At 38.9% G+C, this 22198-nt stretch overlaps 2 protein-coding genes across 3 annotated transcripts; both read right to left on the bottom strand.

Moving 5' to 3' along the window:
* Positions 1-1563: 1563 nt before the first annotated feature.
* Positions 1564-9748, bottom strand: slc35b1 (solute carrier family 35 member B1). The gene is made up of 9 exons (XM_042505783.2): positions 9178-9748; positions 7932-8035; positions 7695-7825; positions 7580-7610; positions 6007-6167; positions 5726-5852; positions 3341-3447; positions 3061-3214; positions 1564-2626 (listed from the first exon to the last, which is right to left on the bottom strand). Exons 1-9 carry the CDS (start codon positions 9300-9302, stop codon positions 2574-2576), a joined length of 993 nt encoding a protein of 330 aa, XP_042361717.1. The 5' UTR covers positions 9303-9748; the 3' UTR covers positions 1564-2573.
* A 996-nt stretch (positions 9749-10744) lies between these two features.
* On the bottom strand, positions 10745-20999 carry fam117aa (family with sequence similarity 117 member Aa). 2 transcript variants are annotated; one of them, XM_042504174.2, is made up of 8 exons: positions 20461-20999; positions 18704-18849; positions 15764-15859; positions 15460-15573; positions 14309-14425; positions 13291-13522; positions 13025-13199; positions 10745-12100 (listed from the first exon to the last, which is right to left on the bottom strand). In XM_042504174.2, the coding sequence occupies exons 1-8, from the start codon at positions 20582-20584 to the stop codon at positions 11887-11889; spliced, it is 1218 nt and encodes a 405-aa protein (XP_042360108.1). In that variant the 5' UTR covers positions 20585-20999; the 3' UTR covers positions 10745-11886. The 2 variants fall into 2 exon arrangements, with proteins under 2 accessions (XP_042360108.1, XP_042360109.1); XM_042504175.2 differs by lacking the exons at positions 18704-18849; positions 20461-20999 and adding an exon at positions 16326-16760.
* Positions 21000-22198: the final 1199 nt, after the last annotated feature.

The raw sequence follows: 22198 nt of genomic DNA, 5'->3' as shown, positions 1-22198 counted from the left end.
ATAGGATGCTTGAAATAGTGCCTGAACGACGGAGACGAAAACACACGATTATTAATTATTATCAGTACTATGAAGAGCATTTTACATCGAAGTGATGCAATAAATACTAAGTCATATCGTAGAGTTTCATTATTTTACTGCTGTGAAGCTTCAGTGTTTATTTCAGTAATGTATTTAGGTCTGGCAAAACTGAATACGTTGAGATGTTTCTGCAATCACCAGAATTCAAACCAAAAAAACAACAACACCGATCCACACACCTATATTCAAGACTGATATTCTTCTCATTAAACTGTAGTTACACTGTAAATGTAGTGTATATAATATATAATTTAATCAAATGAGTCTAGTCCTGTTTCACATAACGTCATTGTGGCTATATATGATCATTTTATTAGGTTGTAGAATCACCTCTGATTAGGGTTACATTAGTGTAACTATTTTTATATGATTAAAATGTCATCATTTGATGAAAAAAAAATAGATAACATTCGATTTTAATGAATTAATGTCAGTTTTATGATGAAAATGAAACTGTTTACTTCCATCTCATGTGAGCAGGTGATCTGTGTGTACCACAATACAACAGCAGGGGACGCTGTTTCCGAGGAAGTCAATGGGTTTAATGCTCGAGTTCAGGGAGCAGTCCCCCAAATTACAATAAATATTCCACCTGTTTCACAACAGTTTACTCTTTGTTTATTTCTCACTAAAACAATGGATTTTGAGGTGCTTCATATTTAATAGCTGCTCTGTTTTCATTCTGTTGACAACAGAGGCGTTGATTTCCTGCAACTGTGTCATCTGCGCAAAAATTGCCATCTTACATTAAAAGTGCAACTAAAATGTGCATTAAGGCAGTCAATGACATGCTTTTTTAAAGGAGTTATGAACATTGTTTGAGCTAAAAAAAAACAAAATTTTCTCAATATCAGTCCTCAAAATGTCATACATGGTTAAAAATTACTCAGATCATTTACTTAGGTAGCTTGTGCAGTGTGATTGTAGTACATTTGGCTGTAAATAATAGTGCATTAGGAAAAGTGTGTATCCATAAAATGTATCTTTTTATGATTAATGTGACTATAGAGGTATCATTCTCCATCTCCTTGATTATTCTCCAAATACATTTATTTCTCCTTTATTTTATTTTAATATTTTTTAGTTTGATTATCTTTTTTAATTTTGTTTGTTTGCTTTTGTTTTTTTTAGTTGATGTCATACTTATAGTAATTTTCATCTGTGTATGATCTTTTCAAATTCAGGTCTGTTAAAAAATAATTAAAAAAGCAGAAATATTTTGATACAAAGAATAGTTCTGAAATCAACATATCGTAAAATTACAAAGGTATTAGCATTTAATTATACTTTAAACATCAAAAGTAAAAGTACTCGTGCAAAACGGCTATATTTATGAATAGTATATGTTATATCACTGCATATAAAGACTGATTCATTAATGTGTTCATTACTTATTGTTGTTGATGAAACTGGAGGTGATTTTAATCATTTTAAATCGATACTATAGTGTTGGGCAGCTTCATCCATAATAATACACCAGAGTCAATTTGTTCATTAGATTCTTATTCATCTGAATGCAAAGTAACTAAAGTCTTACATAACATGTAGCGGAATAAAAAGTACAATATTTACCTCTGAAAAATAGTGGAGTTGAAGTGTGAAGTATCAGAAAATCTAAATACTCCAGTAGAGTGTAAGTGCCTCAACATTGTTCAGTACAGTACTTGAGTAAATGTACTAGCTACTACCAAACAAGTTGGTGATATACTTCTTGAACCATATAAATAATGCTGGTGGTAATGTAATTTTTTTCTTGTGGCATTTGTAAGTCTTTGTTGGTGATCTTACAATCAGAGTATCTTAACTTTTTTAAAAAAAAAAGAAGAAAGAAATTGACAATAAAAATATCACAATTTCCCTTTATGGTAAGTTCTTTTGAACTTGTAGAAAATAAAAGTAAAAACAATTCAATAGTAAGATTGGACATAACTCAGGCTACGTACAACTGTTTATATCTTATAGATGACATGATGCTCAGCTGATTGTTTGCCGAGAAAAAATATGACATATGTGATAATTACACATATTCAAGCAACAGTTTGTAAACAAAGCCTTATTTGGTGGCAAGTTCATGAGTTAAATGCTGGAAATGTATATATTAGGAGGCCTTGTTTGGTTTCAGTGTCCATCCAAGGGAGGTGAGCTGGTTTCAGAAACATAAAGATTTGTCTAAATACAGTATTTTTTCCACCTGTATCTTTCAGCCAGTCCAAAGCCCTCGACAAAAGTGTGGTATCTAAAAAAAAAAAGGATAATAATGGCTCGTCACAGTTCATCCAGGACTTGATCCCAAGTAAAATGCGTCTCTCCGGTACATCAACAGTATACAACAGAAGCTGGACACTCTTTTAAATAGTTAAGTTAAAAATCTGACCATTCTTAAACAAATCATAGGCACATACAGTATGCCTATACAGGACATCCTATGAAAATAAGATACTGGCTATAGAGTGTTTGCATTCGAAATGTTTTTATCATGTGCTCCAGGTGTTTTAATGTGTCGTCTTCTTCGGGGCTTTGCCAAATTTAGCATCAAATCCGAGACCTAAAGAAAGAAAACCAAAGGTATGGTTAAGGACCAAAGTATAGCTAAACAAAACTTAGATTAAAAAATAAAAGTATTTTTAAAAAACTCCGGGCATTTGGGCTTCTTCTCTAACTAATGCATGTCAGTGAAATATTTACCGACTTCCCTTCAGCTATACTCTCAATGCATAATTTACCACTCAACCAAATGGTTTGCGTGGGAAGCCTAAGTATTCCCCCGTTGGACCTGTTTGTTATAACAGACACATACAGTAACTGTCTCAGGCTACAGTTGAAGGCTTCAACCAAGTCTTTGAAAGCATTTGCTAGCATAATAGTCGGTCATTAATTTTACAGTGAAACACTACATTAATGAATGCAGAGGAAAGGAGCAAGAGAGACTGACAATAAATCCAAAGGGAGAAATCGAGTGTTTAGCCAGAAGTAACTCACCGAGGAACACCAGGATGGTGCCAAACCACTGCATCGGAGTCATGACATTGCCAAACAGAATAACAGAGCCGAGGATGGTGAAGAACTTCCTTGTGGTGGTGACGATGGAGCACGTTAGAGGCCCAAAGTACACCACAGTCATGAAGATGAAGGTCTGGTAGAGGAATTTTAAAAAAACACATTAAGGAATGTCAATTGGATATACGCTGTCAGCTATCACAGTAAAAGATGTCATCCAACAGAGCAACATATCATCTCATGCGAGTATCCATCCACCCACCTGGCCTAGAGCACTGGTCAGTCCAAACAGAAGAATATTGTAGATGATGCTCGGGTGGCGTTCAGTAAAACTTAGGAACTCCCACACCTCCCCTGTCCACAACACCGCTGAGAGCAGCAAGGAAGAAAATAATGTCATTTCAAAAACAGCAACATAACTACATACAGTTGTTCTATCCCTGGCACAAATGTTCTGAGAAAATCATATCGTGGAATATGGCACCACCAAATGGTGAAATACAGTAACAACAGTTAGATGAAGCCTTGGTGTGGGGGTGTCATGGATTTATGGGAGTGGAGGTATAAGAATACTTTTGTATCTTGGGAAATAACTGCACTTCAAAGCTATCAGCTTCTTATACAGGCAGCAGGAGTGTCTTTAGCTATGTGCAGAAACATCTGAGGATGTCTGAAGGCATTTGAATGCAGCCTGGAACTGAATTTATCACTTTTAAAAAACAAAACATTTTTTAAATCAAATAAGGCCTATGAAAGAGGGAGGCAGATGTGCAGAAGAGATGAACATTTACTCAGAGAGAGCAGGCATTGCCAATTAGTTTAGTTATAAGAGTGATAACAGTCTCCCAGTTCCCATACTGACTCTGACCTTTTGATCTTTATCTTTCAGCCTATTAGTGCCTAACCTTAGAAAGCCCCTCGTTATATTGTTTTATGTGCCTTGCTCTTCAGCATATTGCAGCACCCTCCTCACTGAACTGACGGCTCTGAGGCGCAGCATTCCTTATCTAGAAAGATAACACTGAACACTTTGCCTTCTCTGAATTAATGAGTTTTTGGCTCCTGAGAAAACAGTGTTCACCTTTTCTTAAAGAGCTTCTAACACGGTGGTTATTGGTTTTTGTTAGGGATTTTTTCTCATCCAGATTACCATTAGCTACTGCATCACAGCAGCTATTCACCCTGAATGTATCGTCACAATATGAAACAACATAAATACAAATGACAAAACATTTTACTGCATATCACCGACAGCAATGACATAATTCAGCTATCAATGCTAAAAGCAATATGATACAAAGCTGCTGTTTGACAAGCTGTTGTGTGCACAAGCAGCACAAGCATGGATATAAAAAAAACTAAACTTGAATTTAAGACATTAATTTATCAAAGACATTAATTTATCTGCATCTTCACTTCACATGTGCAAAACTGCAGAACCCAAATGTCCTGCATGTTACCACAATACAGGACAAGTAAAGTTGCTCCATTTACGGTTTGCTGGTCCAGTCCAGTGTAAGAGCTTAAACTGGTGTGATTATATAAAACACCCGAACTGGCACATTCTGGCCAAATAAAAAATAACAAATCTTAGCAGCCTGTGCCGATGGTGTCACAGCATGAAGGAGATTTCAGAAATTTCAGCAGAAGAAGGAAAGACCAGAGCACATTGTGTTTGTTTACTAGAATGTTCTTGTGTTTTTTGGGGTGACGAGAGAAGACATGGCAGAGTTAGTCTCTAAAAAACTAAAATAGCTCCAATATATATGTCAATATATATATATTTTATATTTTATATTTTATATTTGTATCTTCTATTTTATCTGGTTTTTTTTTTTGGTTTTTTTTTTCTATATTTATGTTGCACCAACCCACCAGAACAAATTCCTCGTATTGTGTTAACTGTACCTGGCAATAAATCTTTTTCTGATTCTGATTCTGATTCTGAATATAGCAGCATTTTGGATTTGAAGCCCTAAAAGAGGGATCCTAACAGGCCACATGTGACAGGGTGCACTATTTTGAGCTTAACGCGCCCTGTTTCTATTCATTATCGCCATTTCGATTCATTTCTGTTGCTCGCTTCAACAGCAGTGTTCAAAATATTACCCGATGCCACACCATATGCTTGTTTGCTGTTAGGACACACTGTCATTATGTTCCACTCGAGATTTTCAGTAGACCAGTGCAGTCCAGTGTTTGGCTTAATATCAAGCTGGTTTGAAATGTTTTACACGGGCCCAGCCCGAATAATAATTACAAATTTTAGCTCAAGAACAAGCAACTTTGTGCCGTTGAGTGCCTGCATGTACAAACACCACACCAGTTTAATGTGAAGACAGTTTGCAGAATATTTTGGGTTTAATCATACAGTGTAGTGAACAGTAGTGGAATTGTTTTTAGTGTTCAGAAGAAAGCATTGCAACAGGACGTTTTAGAACTTGAGTGTTTTCGTTTCATCCTGCTAGATTTTGGCAGCACTGAGTCACATCAAGGTGATTTTGCTCATTAGTTTCTCCTCTGTGGCTGCAGGTGTGCCAGTCAGCCTGCTGTAACTCTGGTTTGACTGAAACCCTCCATGCTTCCTGGCACTTCACAGCACATACTCCGTTAGACAAGAGTTTGGCAGAGAGCACGGTGGGCTCACCTAGTCCCAGCACCAGAGTGGACCACAAGTTGATATTCAGCATCATGTAGTTGGCGCTCGTCTGGAAGCGTGCCCTCATGTGGTCCTGGGCCACACCAGTCAAACCGTCCAATGTCAGAGAGAGTAGCTATGACACGGAGAAACACACCATCACGCCATGAGACAAATGTCATAGAAATGTCACCGTAACAAGGGCAACAGTACGCAGGTAGATCAACAACATTTGGCGATAAATGGCTTTATAAGTGAAATGGATGGAAGATAAAGCAGTATGAACTCACCAACAGAAGCTCCCCAAACCCAAAAACATGGTCATCTGCAACAGCTGAGCTCTTGTTGGGTTTGTAGAGGAACAGCGCTACACCGCTCACAATAAGCAGCACACACAGATACTTAGCCAGCGGGTACTTCTTCCTCAGAATTGTCACTCCGAGGATCATCACTGCAACAACGAAACAACAGCATGATGGATGGTTTTCAGACATGGAGGAGTTAATCATACCCTTGATACGATATTAGGCCTTCTCCCATGAGAGTGGAAAATATGGATTGTGAAAGAGCATGTGTGAGTTTCTATATATGTAACAAAAGATAACCAAGCTCTGAGCAGCAAGATGAACACTCATGTGTAAACAGAACATAACCTGCCACATGTGCTCTCAACTCCACATATGTGAAAAGTGTCTGCTTACTCAAGGTGTGCTTGATCAGTTTAGGAAGATATCAGGATCGCTCATGTTTGTCATATACACAGGGAAACATGTACATCAGCACATTACATTATGAGACCTGGCTGCTTAAAGTTAGTCAATATTAACTTTGAGTTTTTACTTTCTCAGTGTTCTTAAAAAAATTAAGCATGTAGTACATAATCAGAGTGTCTTCAGGTATCACATAAATGTAATGCCTTTCAGAAGATCAGTTTTAACCAAATTTAAGACTGAATTTTGGAAACAGTGCAGGTAAGTATAATGGTAAGGAGTGCGCATGGTCTTGTGCAGAGGAAGGTTTAATGTATCAATATGGTTATGGGAATGAATGAATGAAAGGATTAAGTAAAAAGACAGTATTTGTTTGAGAGGTAGGTTTAAAGATTTGTCAGAAATGTGGACTTTCAAGCAGAAAAATCTTGACTTATTTTGACAAAAATAAACTAAAGGATGAATTCATTTAATTATTTAGAGTTTTTGTGGCAATTAAGTCCTCAAAAAATTCATATTTCAGACAGTTTAATGACTTTAACAGGAACTGTGCGTAAGATTCAGGGGGATTGAGTGGCATCTAGCGGTGAGAGTTAGAGATTGCGAACAAATTAAAATTAAACTTCTCCTCATTAGAATTCCTTCAGTGTTCACTGTTCAAGAGGTTTTTACTGTGAACCGAATTATCCGCAGAGGCCTCTTCCTCTCCAAAACAAACTAATAAAAACAGTGAATAAATCAGTTTCATGTTACAAATGTCCAATGCTGTTGGGCCTGTTGTAGACAGTTGTGCTAACCTTTTTTCTTGATAACTTATAATAAACATCCAGACCTTCAGGAAGTTTTTACACAACTGATTCAAAGGTAAATTTCCTGGTGATAATACACTAAAGAAAATATACTTATTTGTAAAGCTTAAGTTAAGCCATTTTAAGACTTTTTAACGACTTGCAGACACCCTGATTACAACAAATATTGTCATTACACGTTACACCAACTATAAGGCGAAGTTTTAACTGTGACATTAATATTGAATATTAATTAATTAATTAATATGAATATCTTGTAAAATAAATTGATGCATGTAATATGCAGGTATCTAAGTGATATGTGGTCAGAAATCAGAAGGCTAAATACAAAAGATCAGATTTACCAGGTATGGGCTTGCAGGATTTCCCCAACACCTATCAAAACAAAAACATAGCTTTAGGACACAATAGCACCAAGCATTCATAAATTGATGCTCCACCTAAAAAGGCCAGACTCACCTGTGTGGGGTAGTTGACATACTGCAGGGCAGAGTTACTGGACACCATGGCTCCAAGATAAGAAAGGGAACACAGCCCGTAGAGCCAGCTCTTGGTGAGATCCGGCTTGGAGCCCTCAAAAAACTGGATCACTGATGATAAAAGGAGGATTTGGCTTCAGAAATAGATTGTGGATGTTCTATTTACATGAACTATTTTTGTTAGTTTTTGTGTCTCTTCTGTAAGGGACATACTCACAGATCTTAGCAAACAGAGCACTGATAATGCACTGAATGAAGACCAGCGTCCGGGCAAACCTGAACTTCTCCTTTTGGTCTCCGTGACCATAATCCCCTCGAGTGCTGGAAGAGTCACAGAGACAAAAAACTGTGTTGAGTACAACAGATCACAGACAATGAATCTGAGAGTGAAGCAGGCTACAACAGCCTTCTTGGCAGGAGCACAGGTGGCGTGCTTTCATGAGTCTCCAAGCTCTGAAAAGGTCACTCAGAAAAGTGAGACCATAATGCATTAAGTTTCAACTGACAGGGTCGGGTGCTGGTGGTGACATTTAGTTAGGGGATCAAGAAACTTTACTAGTCAAAGTGTTGCTCGCTTGCTGGTGTCATTGTTCAATATTCATGAAGAATTTAAATGTAATGTCAATATTGTTTAATAACAATACAACAGGGTTCCTGCAGCTTAATACAAGGTAGGTTTATGACTTTTTTTAATGCCACTCAGAATTCAGAATTTTCTAATAACTAAAATTGAAGGACAAGTCCATTTTGCCAAAATTCTTTTTTTAACATAAAACATGACTTTTTTTGTCCACTGAAAATGTTAGATAATCTATGTCAAATTTTGAAAGGAACTACCCTTTGAACATATTATATTAAGATAAAAATATCTATTTTCACTTTCACTCTGCATGTGAGATTCCACCCCTTAGATTTCCAACATGTGCCATGCCTCAGTATGTGACATGCAGCAGAGGCTGAGCTCCCCTTATTTCATTCACTCTTTCTGAATAGCCACATAGCAGCAACGACTTTGATTTGTACATTGACTTTCAAAGATAATGTTTGTTGTAGGCACATAAAAGCAGTACCCCACCTATGAAGAATAATAGCTTTATTGACCTCGAAAAAGAGACCACCTGCTCAATAGTACAGGAGCCAAAACTTGGTATTTTCTCATATGAATACAATGACACGACAAACTCCATTCAAAAATCTGACTATTTAATGTAAGATTTTGCCTTATGCATTGGTAAAGGCAACGTTGTAATACCTCGCATAAGATTGTATAACTAATCGATTGAACGCACTGGCACATGCTGTACTTTGTTATACATTACCTATAAATGTATCACATTCAAATAAAGCTCTTGTGAGTTCGGGAACTTTCGACATGCACGTTAACATTAAACTAGCAGCTTTTTAAATGGAGTTTGGCACAGGACAGAGTGACATCTCTGATATAAACCAAACAGGTTACTTACATAGTCTCTTGTAATATTCCGTAGTAAAAGTAACAAACGAAGACTCCCAGGAAGCAAACGATGAACCGTATCCGCATATTGTCCCACATCGAGGCGGGTTTCCCTGCTCCCTTTCCCGCAGACATGCTGTCGTCCACCAGCCCGGCTATGTTAACCGACACCGCTCCGCTCCCCGCGCCCCTCACACCGACGTCCCGCTCCACTATAGCCGATGTCACGAGCCCGGAAATGGTGCTCGCTTTGTCACGTTAGGTGTGGGTGTCTGAGGCAGGCTGAGGATATTTCCTTCAAACCTTCTCGTGCACATTAACTGTTATTTTGCCAAAGCTTGCTAACGCTACCTTGAATTGCCTGAAGATGCACAAACACTCACATATCATGTCATGTGTTTATATTGTATCATTTTGGTGTATCTAAATTTTCTCCTCCAGGATGGCGGTCAAATCAAAAACATCCCATTCCCACCCGAGGATCTGAAACAGTCCTGTCAGCAGAGTACAGTCCGTGTTTTCATTGAGCAATTAAAACCTATATTTAGTGCAGAAAAAGCGGTCGCGTCAGGAAATTGGATTTTATGGAAGGACCTCAGAGGTGTCAACAACAAAGCCTGAACAAGATTTAGATTGATTTTTTTTTTTTTTTTTTTTTGTGGTTATATATTCTATGTCTTGTTTTTTTAAATGTATCATCTTCAATATAATAATAATAATAATAATAATAATAATAATAATAATAATAACATGATTGCATCTTTACTGTAACTGATTCATTGTTGAATAAATAAATGAAAGAAAAACAGAAATGGAGTGGTAAAAGAAGTGACTTTTTGCCAAAATGAAAGCAATACTACATTGTAAAAAAAGAAATAATAAAATACTCTTTTATAAGTACAAGGACAAAAGTATTTGCATCAAAGTATCATTAAAGTCAAATACTCATTATACAGAATGGCCCAATTCAGATTTTTATAACTTGAATGTTGCAGCTGCTAATGGTGGGGATAAATTCATTTTTATATCACTGAGTGGCTTAACCTATAATAATACATCAACATTTATTGGTTGATTTCTATTTTGTATTAATGATATACATATGCAATGTAACTAAAAACTGCCAAGTAAATATTAACATAACAGTACAATACTTGCCTCCAAAATGTACTGGAGTAGGGGTATAAAGCGGCAAAAAAAATGGAAATACTCGAGTAAACTACAAATACCTCCAAACTATACTTGCAGTATACTTGATTATCACTGCAGAAATGGTAGTTGTTGTTGTTGTTGTTAAAATGAACTTTAATTGGACATCTTTGATGTGGCAGTTGCAAAGACAGCTATTACAAAAATACGAGGTCCTTCCTTGAAAAAGTCGCGTGCCTTTTTGTCGTCCTAGGATGTGGATTTAATTCATTGGTCCATGTAAGGTAATTGAGAGCCTCTCCCGACCAATCACAGGGGGGATGTGGTTGAAAAAAGGCGGTGCTTCGGTTTAAAAACCGCAAATCCACGTGTCAAAGGCAAGCAACAACAACAAGACTGAAACCACAGGAATTATAAGGAGCATGGAGAGTGTTTGAACGCCCAGAACATCTAGGTTTTTATTTTCTTCACAATGGCAACAGCACACTAAACATTACAAATATGAAAAGGGTGCATAAAACAGACAAATAATACCTTCTTTTCAACTGTAGGTCTGGTTTTTCAATCAGTGTTGCATAGGATCGAGCTGACAAAGACAGTGTTTTACCATTTGAACATTATCTCGAATGGAGGGAGTCAACCTCTTCCATTTCCAAGTCAATACTGAAACATTTACGCTCTCTGGCCAGAATCACATGGTCCAAAGAGGCTCCAAATGAACAAAAACAAAACTCAGCTTGACCCAGTCAGATTCTTAAAAAGTTGACAAAATTGCAAAAGTTTGGTTCGAATGCCCGCTGTTGGCAAGTAAAGCTAAAAAAATATCTATTCCTGCTTTTAAATCGTTAAAGCATAAACAGAAATACAAGTCTATTTCATTCAGTGAATACAAAAACAGTATCACCAGCCTCCTCACAAAGATAGAAAAATATATATCCTCCTAGAAATACATCTGTAGAAAAGCAGGCCACCATTAAACTATGGGCCAAAAATATTTCTCTTTGAACCAACAGAGTCTCTGAAATCTCAGGAACAAACCCTTAAAGCACTTTGTTTCTCAAACTGAGCTTCTTTTATCAACAGTAGAGTAAGAAAGTAATACTCGTGTACTAAGTGCTTGGGCTTTAGACTGAATTCACTTCTTTGGACATTTAAAAAAAAAAAACATCCCGAGCGCACTGCAGAATTTGTCTAAAGCACTGATGCACATCTAAAACAATATTCAGTTTTATCAAAAATACAAAAACAGCAGAAAACTTCTCCAGCATTTCCTGAACTTCAGTCCTGTAGTTTATCCACAGCTCACACGGGGGAATACTAAGTGCCGATGAGGTAAATATCCACTTAAATGAAGCATCCTGCAGGTGAAAATCATCAACAAAGCAGCCAGATTCAAGGCCAGAGTTAATCTAAATGATGTCCCAAAGTCTCTTATTTTGACCACAGTAATCAGGGCATGTTACAGCAATATCTGTTGGCATAGAAAACATTTCCAGTTTGTGCAGGTCCTGGCAGTGCAGTGCAGTCAGTCTGGTTTAGTCCTGAGAGGAGGCTCTGCTCAGAGATCCAGCTACTGCATGCCCAGGTGCCTGGTAGGAGAGGCCTGACCTGGGCAGCCGGTGACCGGAGAGACCGACAGGCCACGGAAGAGGAGGTCCATGGAGGGCAGGAGGGGCTTCAAAAGACTGACAGGGCAGAAAGCAGAGCCTCCGTGGGGGGTAAAGTTGACTTTATTGGGGTCAGGGCAGGATGGCTGGAGGAGAGGCTCGTCCTGACAGGCGGCCCTGGAGGTAAAGAGGAGGAGAAAGTGGTTGGTACATACCCCAGGATAGTGGATCACCAAGGGCTCCAAAACACACAGCTTTGTATGTATAATTTAATAAATGAGGAATTGTTTAGTCTAGGAAATGTTACAATATAATTGAAATGTTATTCACAAGTTCCCCTAACCCAAGTAAAGGATAATCTTTTTCTGTGAGTGTCACCAATACTTTGACTGGAGAAAGCATATGCTGGTTTTGGTATTCTTTAACCTCCACGAGACAAATTTTCTAGTAATATTAAGTTAGCTGGAAATTTTTGTTAAATGATCTGAGAAGCAAATCTTGGAAATGCTTGAATTAGTTGTAGATGTATGGGCACATTAAGCGAAAAAGGGCTGAGATGATTATCAAATGATGTCAATCATATTTCATTTTTAAAGTTTTTTTTATTTTTGCACTAGTTAGTCTTGAAGTGTCTTCTTTCTGTGAACAGGGGTTGAAAAAAAAGAAAACAGAAAAGTAGAAAACCTATTTTTACTTTTTTAAAAGTATCATCCAATTAGGTAAAAATAAATGTTTTGTCAGTTGATGCCTTTTGTGTTCAATGTTAAATTTGTCCAATAAAAGAAAGCTTGAAATAATTTATTTTCATTTTTTATTTCAAGTAATGTGTTGTATTTTACCAGTATACCGAAAGCAGCATAAAGGAAGAATAACACTGAATATCACTTATTGCAGGTAATAACATCATTGTGATATTCAGTGTTATCACATATTTTTCGTCATATTGCTTTGATGACATGTTGATTTGCTCTGTTGGTAGGTCTTTTGAGGTCCCAGAGTAAAATATTTGCCACTTTGCAGCTTATTCTTGCCATAATGATTTGGTAATACTCAGTCCTATGATGTAAGCATGATATTTTTGTTAAACAGGTGTTAACTTACGTTGCCTCCTCGCAAACTCGTACTCGCTCGCATCCTTCAGGCGGTTCTCGTTGGAAGCAGTAGGTTTTGTTGGGTCGAGGAGCGGAGGAGCAGGGCTGCAACAGAGGAGGATCCAGTGCAAAAGAGGGGAGTGACGTCGATGGAGCGGGACACAGTGTCTCACAGTCCACCGGCCCTGCATGGAAGGGCAGAAACATCCAAATTTGTATTAATAATGCTAAAATTCTACATTACATTTGCATTAAAACAAAGTAGAGCTGTCTAACCTGGCTCTCCCATGGGGCAGGGAGACTGTGATGGAGACAGAGGAGACGGGTTCAGAGGAGAAGGGGAATTTGAAGGCGACAGAAGCGATGGATCTAGAGGACAGGGGGACTGAGAGGGAGAGAGGAGGGACGGATCCAGATCGAGGGGGCCCGGGGAGGGCTCGCTCTGAGAGCCACTGCTGCATCTCTGAACAGGCACAGGGGCCCTGTGGCCATCTGGGATATCCAAGATCTGAAATATTCAAGAGGAAACAAGCAAATGGGTCAGAGTACCCAAAGTTACAAGAAAAAGCAGAATGTGGTGCTGTTTTTCTTTCTGGGAGGGTCAGCTATACTTTTTAACTCAATTTTCTCACTTCTTGGCATTTTGCTGTTTTTATTTATTAGCGTATTTTTTGTTTGTTTGTTTGTTATAATGATCGCCAATAAAATAAATTAATTAAAAAGTGTAAAGAAAGTGTCAGCAAAGGAGGAAACCTCAGGAAGTTTTTTTTTATTTATTCATTTTTAATTTAAATTTTCACTTAATAAAAAAGAGTTGCTGGGAACTTGTATATGATGTTGAAAATTTCAGTTTTTCTTAAATGTTTGCTAAAGGCATTTAAACACAGTTTTGTGTTGGATTTTGTTATATTCCAAATTCTAAATATTGACAGAAAGATTTTCATTTTTATTATAAATGCATATCAGTTCCAAATATCGATTATCTGTCTCATTAACTACTAATAATTGCTATCGGCCCTGAAAAAACAATATTGGTCAACCTCTAATTTTTGCCTTCATAACACCCAGTCTCAGTATCAAACTGAGATCAAGCAGTAATCGTCATGAGAAAACAAAATTTAATAAATGCCATATTACCAAATGGCCTCCATAGTTAACTTCAGATAGTAATTCATAGAATAGTATACTGCAGTGAGGACTTTAAGTACATGGAATTTATACGAGAATTGGTTCTTTTAAGGGAAAAATTATACACTAAAATTTAAACTAGTACAGCACAGCTCAGTGGCCTCACCTCGTGCTGATCATCAGGTTTCTCAGAAACAAACACCTCTTCCAGCTCCAGGTTGAGGCCTTCAACACTCCGTCGCAGCCGTGGGGCGAGTCTGTTGAGCGGCACCCGTGGCAGTGTCTGGAAACAAACAAACTAAAACGGTCAAATAAAGAACTTTTTTTCTTCACTTGTGCAAAACTGTGATGTGGTGTCTGGTTCTCTACTGCCTGTTAGGGCTGCACGATATGCAAAAAATTCATGGTGTCTTTTTTGACTGATATTGCAACATGTGTCACGATTAGAGTAAAAGTGATAATTTTTGCATTTAATTTTTACTGAAAAAAAAAATATAAAATGATGATGATGTGAATTTTGCAGAGTTCTGTACCCAACAAGCATGTTCCCTAATATCTGGAATATTATATGTATGCTGGGTTATATCTGCAGTACCACAATGCTTAATCTTACAGCCTGATGACATGTGGTGCCACAATTAACCAATTGATTAATCATTCTTTGAAAAAAAAAAACATTAAAACTTTACTTATTCCAAACAGTACCAAATGTGTTTTATCCTCAGTCAAAGTTCACAGGAACATTTTGTATATAATCTGACATTATTTCATAGCCTATCACTTACTCAATTAAATTTCACATATTTCTTAACAACAAATTAATCAATCATGGATTCACACAGTCAAGTCACACAGTTAACGCTTTCATAATTTTTGCAAAACAAGCTGTGTGTGTCAGGTGTGTGTGCGTTTGGATACGAATAGGAAATATGACAAGCAGAACCTCCTTTTTCTAAATCAGCAATATTTAACAGTATTGCTTTACTTCAGTGTACTGATGGCTGTTCATTACCTTTAAGGATTGCAAATAATCTAAAATCATATATAGACGTGCCACTGTCTGACCGATGATGTCACGGTATAGTATGATGTGCCGGTTTCAGATTGTCTTTCTGTGACAGCATGGCAGTAACACAGGAGACGTGATGACAGCAGCTCCTAAGAAAAGCACCACTGTTTTTTATATCCTGGTTACTGAGCACTTCCTCGTCTGTCCGTGGCAGACAGTTTGGCATCAGTGGTAATCATCAAAACTTTTTTCTTTGTGTCTCTCCCTCACATGTCATCAAAAGACAAAACAGCAAAGCACTGGGCTACCTGAGTGATGCCTGCTGCATGACCTGCTGGCGGGGGGTGGTGGGGGAGTTCATACCCCGCTGAGGGAGCGACGTGGCGTGAGCGCTTCTGCAGCTGGTTCCTCAGCTTGGCCACCTGAGGGCAGAGTGGAGAGAAAAATGATTCAGGAGTCACTGATTCGCTCTGAAAAGGGAGAGGTTACTCCTGATCCCCTGAGGGGCGGTTAATGTTTCATGCTATCAGTGGGAGGGTGCAGAGTAAAGCGTACGAATGAGACCGAGAAACAGAGCAGCTGATAAATGAGCTGCTGTAGAGATAAACTTGCCTCCCTCAGGTGCTCTGCACTGCCCCATGACGCCGAGCGCTTGTGTCCGCCGGCACTTCTCCTTCCCCGGGTCTCCTCTGCCCAGGAACTTGGAGTCTTTGAAAAAAAAGGTTACAGTGTGAATAAAGACTTTGTCTCACAAACCTTTGAGGGCTATGGTAGAAAATGGCTCTTTTTTGGCAGCAATTCTGGCTGACCTTTTGGAGGCCTCTTCTATTTGCTGCTAAACTCTGTGAACTCTAATCAACACTACAGCTTGAGAGCACAGAAGTGGAGCAGCTGTTTTGCACACCTGCCCCACAACAGCTGTACAGAGTGAGGAGAAAACCACCCCGAGCTGCAAAACAGCCCCGCTTCCACGCACAGAAGAAAACATCCAAACCACATCATTGTAAGGACTATAAATACAGTTCAACACCTCAGCACACTTACAAACAGACAGCAGCCTTGTTATTCACAAAGTCACGTACTGTGAAGGAAAAATAGCTACGACAAACAAAACAAAGACTTCTTTTGTCAATCAGGACTCCACAGCGTCCTACTTTCACCCACATGTCCGTACCGATTTCTTCACATTGACTCTCGATCTTCTACCAGTCGGAGTCTGGTTTACCGCTCCCGGCTGCTGGTTGGACTGGCAGTTCATCATCACCAGGTGAATCCCAGGTTGACCCACAAGATCAGACACTCACAGCTCTGGTGCCTCCAGTCAACTTCTTCACACACTGATCCACTCACTGGTGTCCGTGCCATTCATGAGGCAGCTAATACTACACATTTAGCTCTCACTGCTTCCAGTATGTCATATTATTCGGTCCCCAAAATACGACTTGTTCTTTATAGCTCTCACAATTCAGAGAAGTCTTACTGGCTCCATAACTGCCTGCAGGGAAACGCAGACACCATCTTGTCCCGTCCAGTCGACTCATACGTAGTGCATCGTCCCGGCTAAATAAGTCAGAGTGCGGCATGAGTCAGTCATACAGTGACATCGGTGTAGAGTTACAGCTGCCAACCCCCCCAATCATCCAACACCAACAACCCCACCCTGCCCAAAACATGAACAGGGGGGATCATGGGACACAAACCTATAAAAAGACTCAAAGGTAGCAGGACATTTGGCATGGCTAGTGTTTCCAGCCTGGACGACTCATTAACGTGTACTTAATTCCTGTTTACAATATGGACACAATAATAAAAATAGGGCTGCAACTAATGATTATTTTAACTGTGAATGAATCAGTCTGCAAAATGTCAAAACGTGATGCTTGTTTTGTTCGGTCAAAAACCAAATGATATTCAACTTACAAATATATATAAATAAGAGAAAGCTGTCAGTCCTCACATTTGAAAGGCTGGAGGTGGAGAATATTGAGCATTTTTACTTAATAAATTTATTTGTTTTTCAAAATTACTGCCAATCATTTTTCTTGATTTTTTGAAATGACTAAATGTTTCAGCCATAAACAGGAGCAAGTTACATTAAAATGGAATTTGAAATAAAAATCCTAAACCTTTCTTGTTTTGTGTTAATTTTTTTCTTGTGTGTTGTTTTTGGATGTCATTGTATTGTATGGTAATTAGAGTATTGTTCACATGCACAGATACACATCTATATCCCACATACCTGCAGATTCAATGCATTATAAAAGCATGTTAACTGCATTTATAATCATATGTGGTGTACTGTGTAATAGAGTTGTAACAATTAATTGATTAGTTGATTATTGATTATTGTTGATTATTAACTAGTCAGAATTTGGCTTCCTTAATGTGTACATTTTTGGTTTTCTTTGCTTCTCTATGACAATAAACTGAATACTTTTGGGTTGTGGACAAAGCAAGATGATTGAGGAAGTAATCCTGGACTTGGGGAAACAATTGACATTGACATTGACATTTTTTACCATTTGATAGACCAAAAAACTAATTTATTAATTAAAAAAATAATCAACAGATTGATTGTTAATAAAATAATTGATAATTGGAGGCTTAATGTGTATTTTAAAATTTTCCTCATAAACATGTTTTTCTTTGGATTCTAAAGATGTGTTGCCGGACGATGCATAGTACTTTTTGGATGTCTGGAATATATATAGTTGCATCTTGTAATCCCATGTGGGGTTGGCCAATTGTTCAGCATGACAAAGAAATAAAACTGAGTAGCTATAGCCTAATTATTTTAAAATCTCCAGAAATAAAAATTCACATCTGAGAATGATTTGTATAACTTGCAATAAAACTGAGAAAGTGAAATAACTTGCTTGAAGAAGAATGAAACAATGAGTTATATCATCTGATGTAATGCAGAGGATCTATGGCAGAAGGAGGTGCTGGGTGGGGTGTGTGTGTGTGTGTGTGTGTGTGTGTGTGTGTGTGTGTGTGTGTGTGTGTGTATGTGTGTGTGTGTGTGTGTGTGTGTGTGGCTGCGTTGAGTGCTGGGGGATGGGGTGTCTGTATAATGAGGTCAGGAGGGGTCTGTTGCTCACAATGGAAGCAAAGGGGGTTCGTTCGGGTTTAAACTGTGTCAGGAGCGATGGCGAAGCTGCGGAGCTTGGTGAGGTTAGTCAGGGCTTTGTGCACTAGTTAGGAGCAGATACAGTCGGGGGGGGGGCGTTTGGGAAGAACAGCAGAGTTTAAAGAAGAAGAACAAAAACAACTATTTCCAGTTGACTGCCTTTCACCCGCAGCGTCAAACTGGAACCACCAAACACCTGCACAGCCAACATCAGACATCTTGTCGTCTATAGAAATCCTTAACGTGAGAAAAGCGATGCAGAGGAAACAGTTGGTCTGCAGCATGAAGCAACAGGTTGTATGGGGTCACCAGCAGCAGCTCTGGTATAACAGACTGTCACATCATGGGTTTTGTTGAATTACAGTAATTACACCCAAAGTATCACCACTAATATTATAGTGTCATGATATATTAATATTCACCTGCGTGGCTTTGTCATTGACGCAGGTCACCGCCGTGCTGTCAGCCTCTTTGGGCCACTGTCCCTGCAGATAGGGTCCGACGATGGCGTCCAAAGAAAGAGTTCGGCGGATGGTTGGTTTTGGAGGGCGAGCTGTGGTCCTGTCAGCTATTAGGAAGTCAACAGACAGAAATAAAACATTAAGTGAGTGAACATGTCAGGATTGTACTTGTCAGAACAATGCCTGTCTTGCAGAAGTTACACAAACTCATGCCTGTGTGATCACGTTCAGCCTGTAGCAACACTGCATGTATGTGAATAAAACTCGTTTTAAAAGAGGTTAAACAGTATTTTAACACCAGTTGTTCACAAAATTGCTCCCAGGCTTCCTCCCCACCAACAGGCATTCAGCGTGTGTGTGTGCATGTGCGTGTGTGTGTGTGTGCATGTTGGCAGCTCCTTGTAATCTCTGGCAGGTGTGGACCATGCCTTTGACCTGGAGCACATCCAGCTACACAGCACTGGCAACAGTAACAACAAGCTACATGTACATCTACCATGGAAAACACACACACACACACACACACACACACACACACACAGCATGCTGTCATGTTACAGGGCAGACGGGATGTATAAATAAACAGCACTACATGCAGATGTGACTTGCTCGGACACGGTTAAAGGACAACAAAGAGGCCTTTAAAGCCGCTGCTGTGTGAGCGTGAAGCATGCAGCAGAGATCCCACAGGTCAGAGTGCAAAGGGGCGACTGAGTGTCCAAATAACATTATGAGAACAGTGTTATGTTTCAGGGGTTAGCAGCCTCCATTGTTGACTTAACTTTCTCATGGCATGTTGGAATTTTACTGTTTGGACCACAAATTGAGACAAAAAAAAGTTGGAGTTAGTTCCCTGAATCAGCACGAGGAGTGTTGCTTTTGTTGTCATGAAATAAAGCGTACTCTTTAAAAATCAAACGGTTCTACTTTTTTTCAAATTAAATGCTGTGAATCAATCAATGCATTTTGAGTGCATTGGTTGACGTGATAACTTGATGTGATAGCCCCCCTTTTTTATTATTCTGTAAAAGCCTGGCGTGGATATAATATAATGTCCCATAGGGCTGAGAACAACTCACTATTTGCATTATTGTGTCATCTGTTGATTCATTTCTCAATTAACCAATTCATTGTTTTGTCTGAAAAGTGTCCCTAACAGTTTTTCCAGAGTTGACCTTTTGTCCAAAGCTTAAAAATATTGAATTTATTAAGATGTATTGACAAAGAAAGCACAAAACATTCACACTAGAGAGACCGGAACAAGTAAATGTTGTGCATATTTGCTTTAAATAATGATGATTAATCAATAAATCAACTATCTATTTTATTTCGGTTCTGTTATTTGTTCCTATTCATTTTTATCTGGGTTTTTATGTTTGCTCAACCTCAGGCATCTGTTTGTATGAACAATACTTGAAATGTGCCTTGTTTGTTTGAAGGCAAAGCTCAATAAACAACTTTTTTAAAAAAAACTATCAAAATGGTTGCTGATTCATTTTCTGTTATTTAATAGATTAATCATCTCAGCTCTACTTGTCTTTGAGATACAATAAAGGTTAAAAAATGATGAGAAGAGATTTCTAAATTACTTGACTATAGCTACCATGATTTCTGATGCAGATATTGGTCATAAAGTGACTCCATAAAAACTTTTCAACACTGGACCACATGGGTGTGAATGCAGACTGAACTCCCCCTCCTGTTGAGTGTGTATTTACCCGTCTTGACCTCCCTGCAGAGGAGAGCTGAGCCCCTCTGGAGCTGGTATGGGACTGTGGCTCTGAGGGGCTGCAGGCTGGGGTTGCTGCTTCCCCGAGGCGCTCCTCCGCTCCTGCCCGACATCCCCGACTCCGAGCTCCGCTTATCAAAACACACACACACGGCCTCGCTTTCCCTCTTCACTGCAACTCTTCGCGGCGCTGCTTTTCTTTCTTTCTGCCCACATTCAGATCATCCGCGGTGCTGATCCCAAACTCCGATCGGGCCTGTCGCTGGGCACCCAGCTTCCTGTTGAGCTTTCTTTTGTGATGATGACCATGGTTTATTGGTTTTCTTACTGAAAAAAAGTGCAGCCTCAACGCATCTTCATAAATCGCGCATGTTCTCCCTAAAGTGCGAAGAGTCTCTCTCTCATCGCTGCTTGTTTCGCTTGTCTGTAAAGTCACAACACAACAGCTCGCCTCAACCTGTGTGCAACTGTCTCGTGCAGTGTGTGATCCTGAAGCTGGGCGATGTGGTTGGCTGCTGCAAAATACTACTGAGCACCTATTGGTCATCACATCCATCTGTCTCCTAAAGAGGACCCCCCCCTCAAAAAAAACAAAAACTTAAAGCTCCATCCACTTTTGTTGAGATTTTTTTCCATGGCCCCTCCCCTCCTCCCCTTCAAACCCACGTCCATACCCTGGGGTCTATTCACATTGTGCATGTGTGTGTGGTCTTTAAAGTGTGGTTCAGGGACCTCCTAAAGGTCACTTCAGAGACTCAGAGAGTCCGAACTTCAATATCAATACACTTAAATATGTTAGAGACATATAGATGCAGCTATTTTGAGCAAGTTATAATCCATCAGGAGCTTTTCATTCAAAATAAACACATAAAACTAAAAAAACACATCAGTATATACCCACTCGCAAACTGCAGCTTTTACGTGGGCTGCCAGCAAGTGGCTAAATGAGACTACAGAATGTCATAATGCTGAGCTATGGCGACCCAGCCATCGTTTGTTTTAGCCTAGCAATAGCTTTTTACTTGTGGCGATTGCATTTAGGCTTCAAAAGTCCTGAAAGTGGCATTCATTTGTGAGGATTACCTGACTGAACAAAATGTGAAAACATATATTTACCACAGAGTTTATTTTATGCAATGATCTAAAATTCAATGGAAAAATCCTTGGCTTTGTGACAAGGGAACCAGGGCGAGGTTAGCTTTTGGGTTGGCCAACAAAAAAAAAAGTCATCCTGAGAGTTATGTCTTGTATCTGTATGTATGGGCTTTAGAGTGTGGTTCAGGGACCCCTAAATACCTTCAAGTCCCATGTCTTCACTACTCTACAGGAGCTGAATTCCACATTCAAATGACTGCATAATGACCAAAGGGTTTTACGGTAACTTTTTTTCTGTCATGTAACATGTCTGAACACTGTCATACAACCTGCACATACCCAAATTAGACTAGATTAATAAAATTTAGATTTGGGCCTTGGCAGAATCTTAATGAACTTAACAAAGTTTGCATCAGGGCTCAATGATTACAGTGTTATAATGTACTTATGCGGATTGCAGTTTTTGTCCTGAAATAAATACTATGTATGTGTACCAGGTAAAGGTCTCGTGTAAAATGACTTGAAAAAAACATGAATCCAGTGGGTGTGTAGATGTTTTGTCATCTCTGTATCTGATAGCGATTTCACTGGAATTAAGAAAAACATTCATACACCATCTGTTGCTCCTGTTG

The sequence above is a fragment of the Plectropomus leopardus genome, chromosome 18 (assembly GCF_026936395.1).
Source record: "Plectropomus leopardus strain MGB_pleo_1.0 chromosome 18, ASM2693639v1, whole genome shotgun sequence".
Classification (NCBI taxonomy): domain Eukaryota; kingdom Metazoa; phylum Chordata; class Actinopteri; order Perciformes; family Serranidae; genus Plectropomus; species Plectropomus leopardus.
Note: the sequence above shows the minus strand (reverse complement) of the source record. Positions and strands in the feature narration are given on the sequence as shown.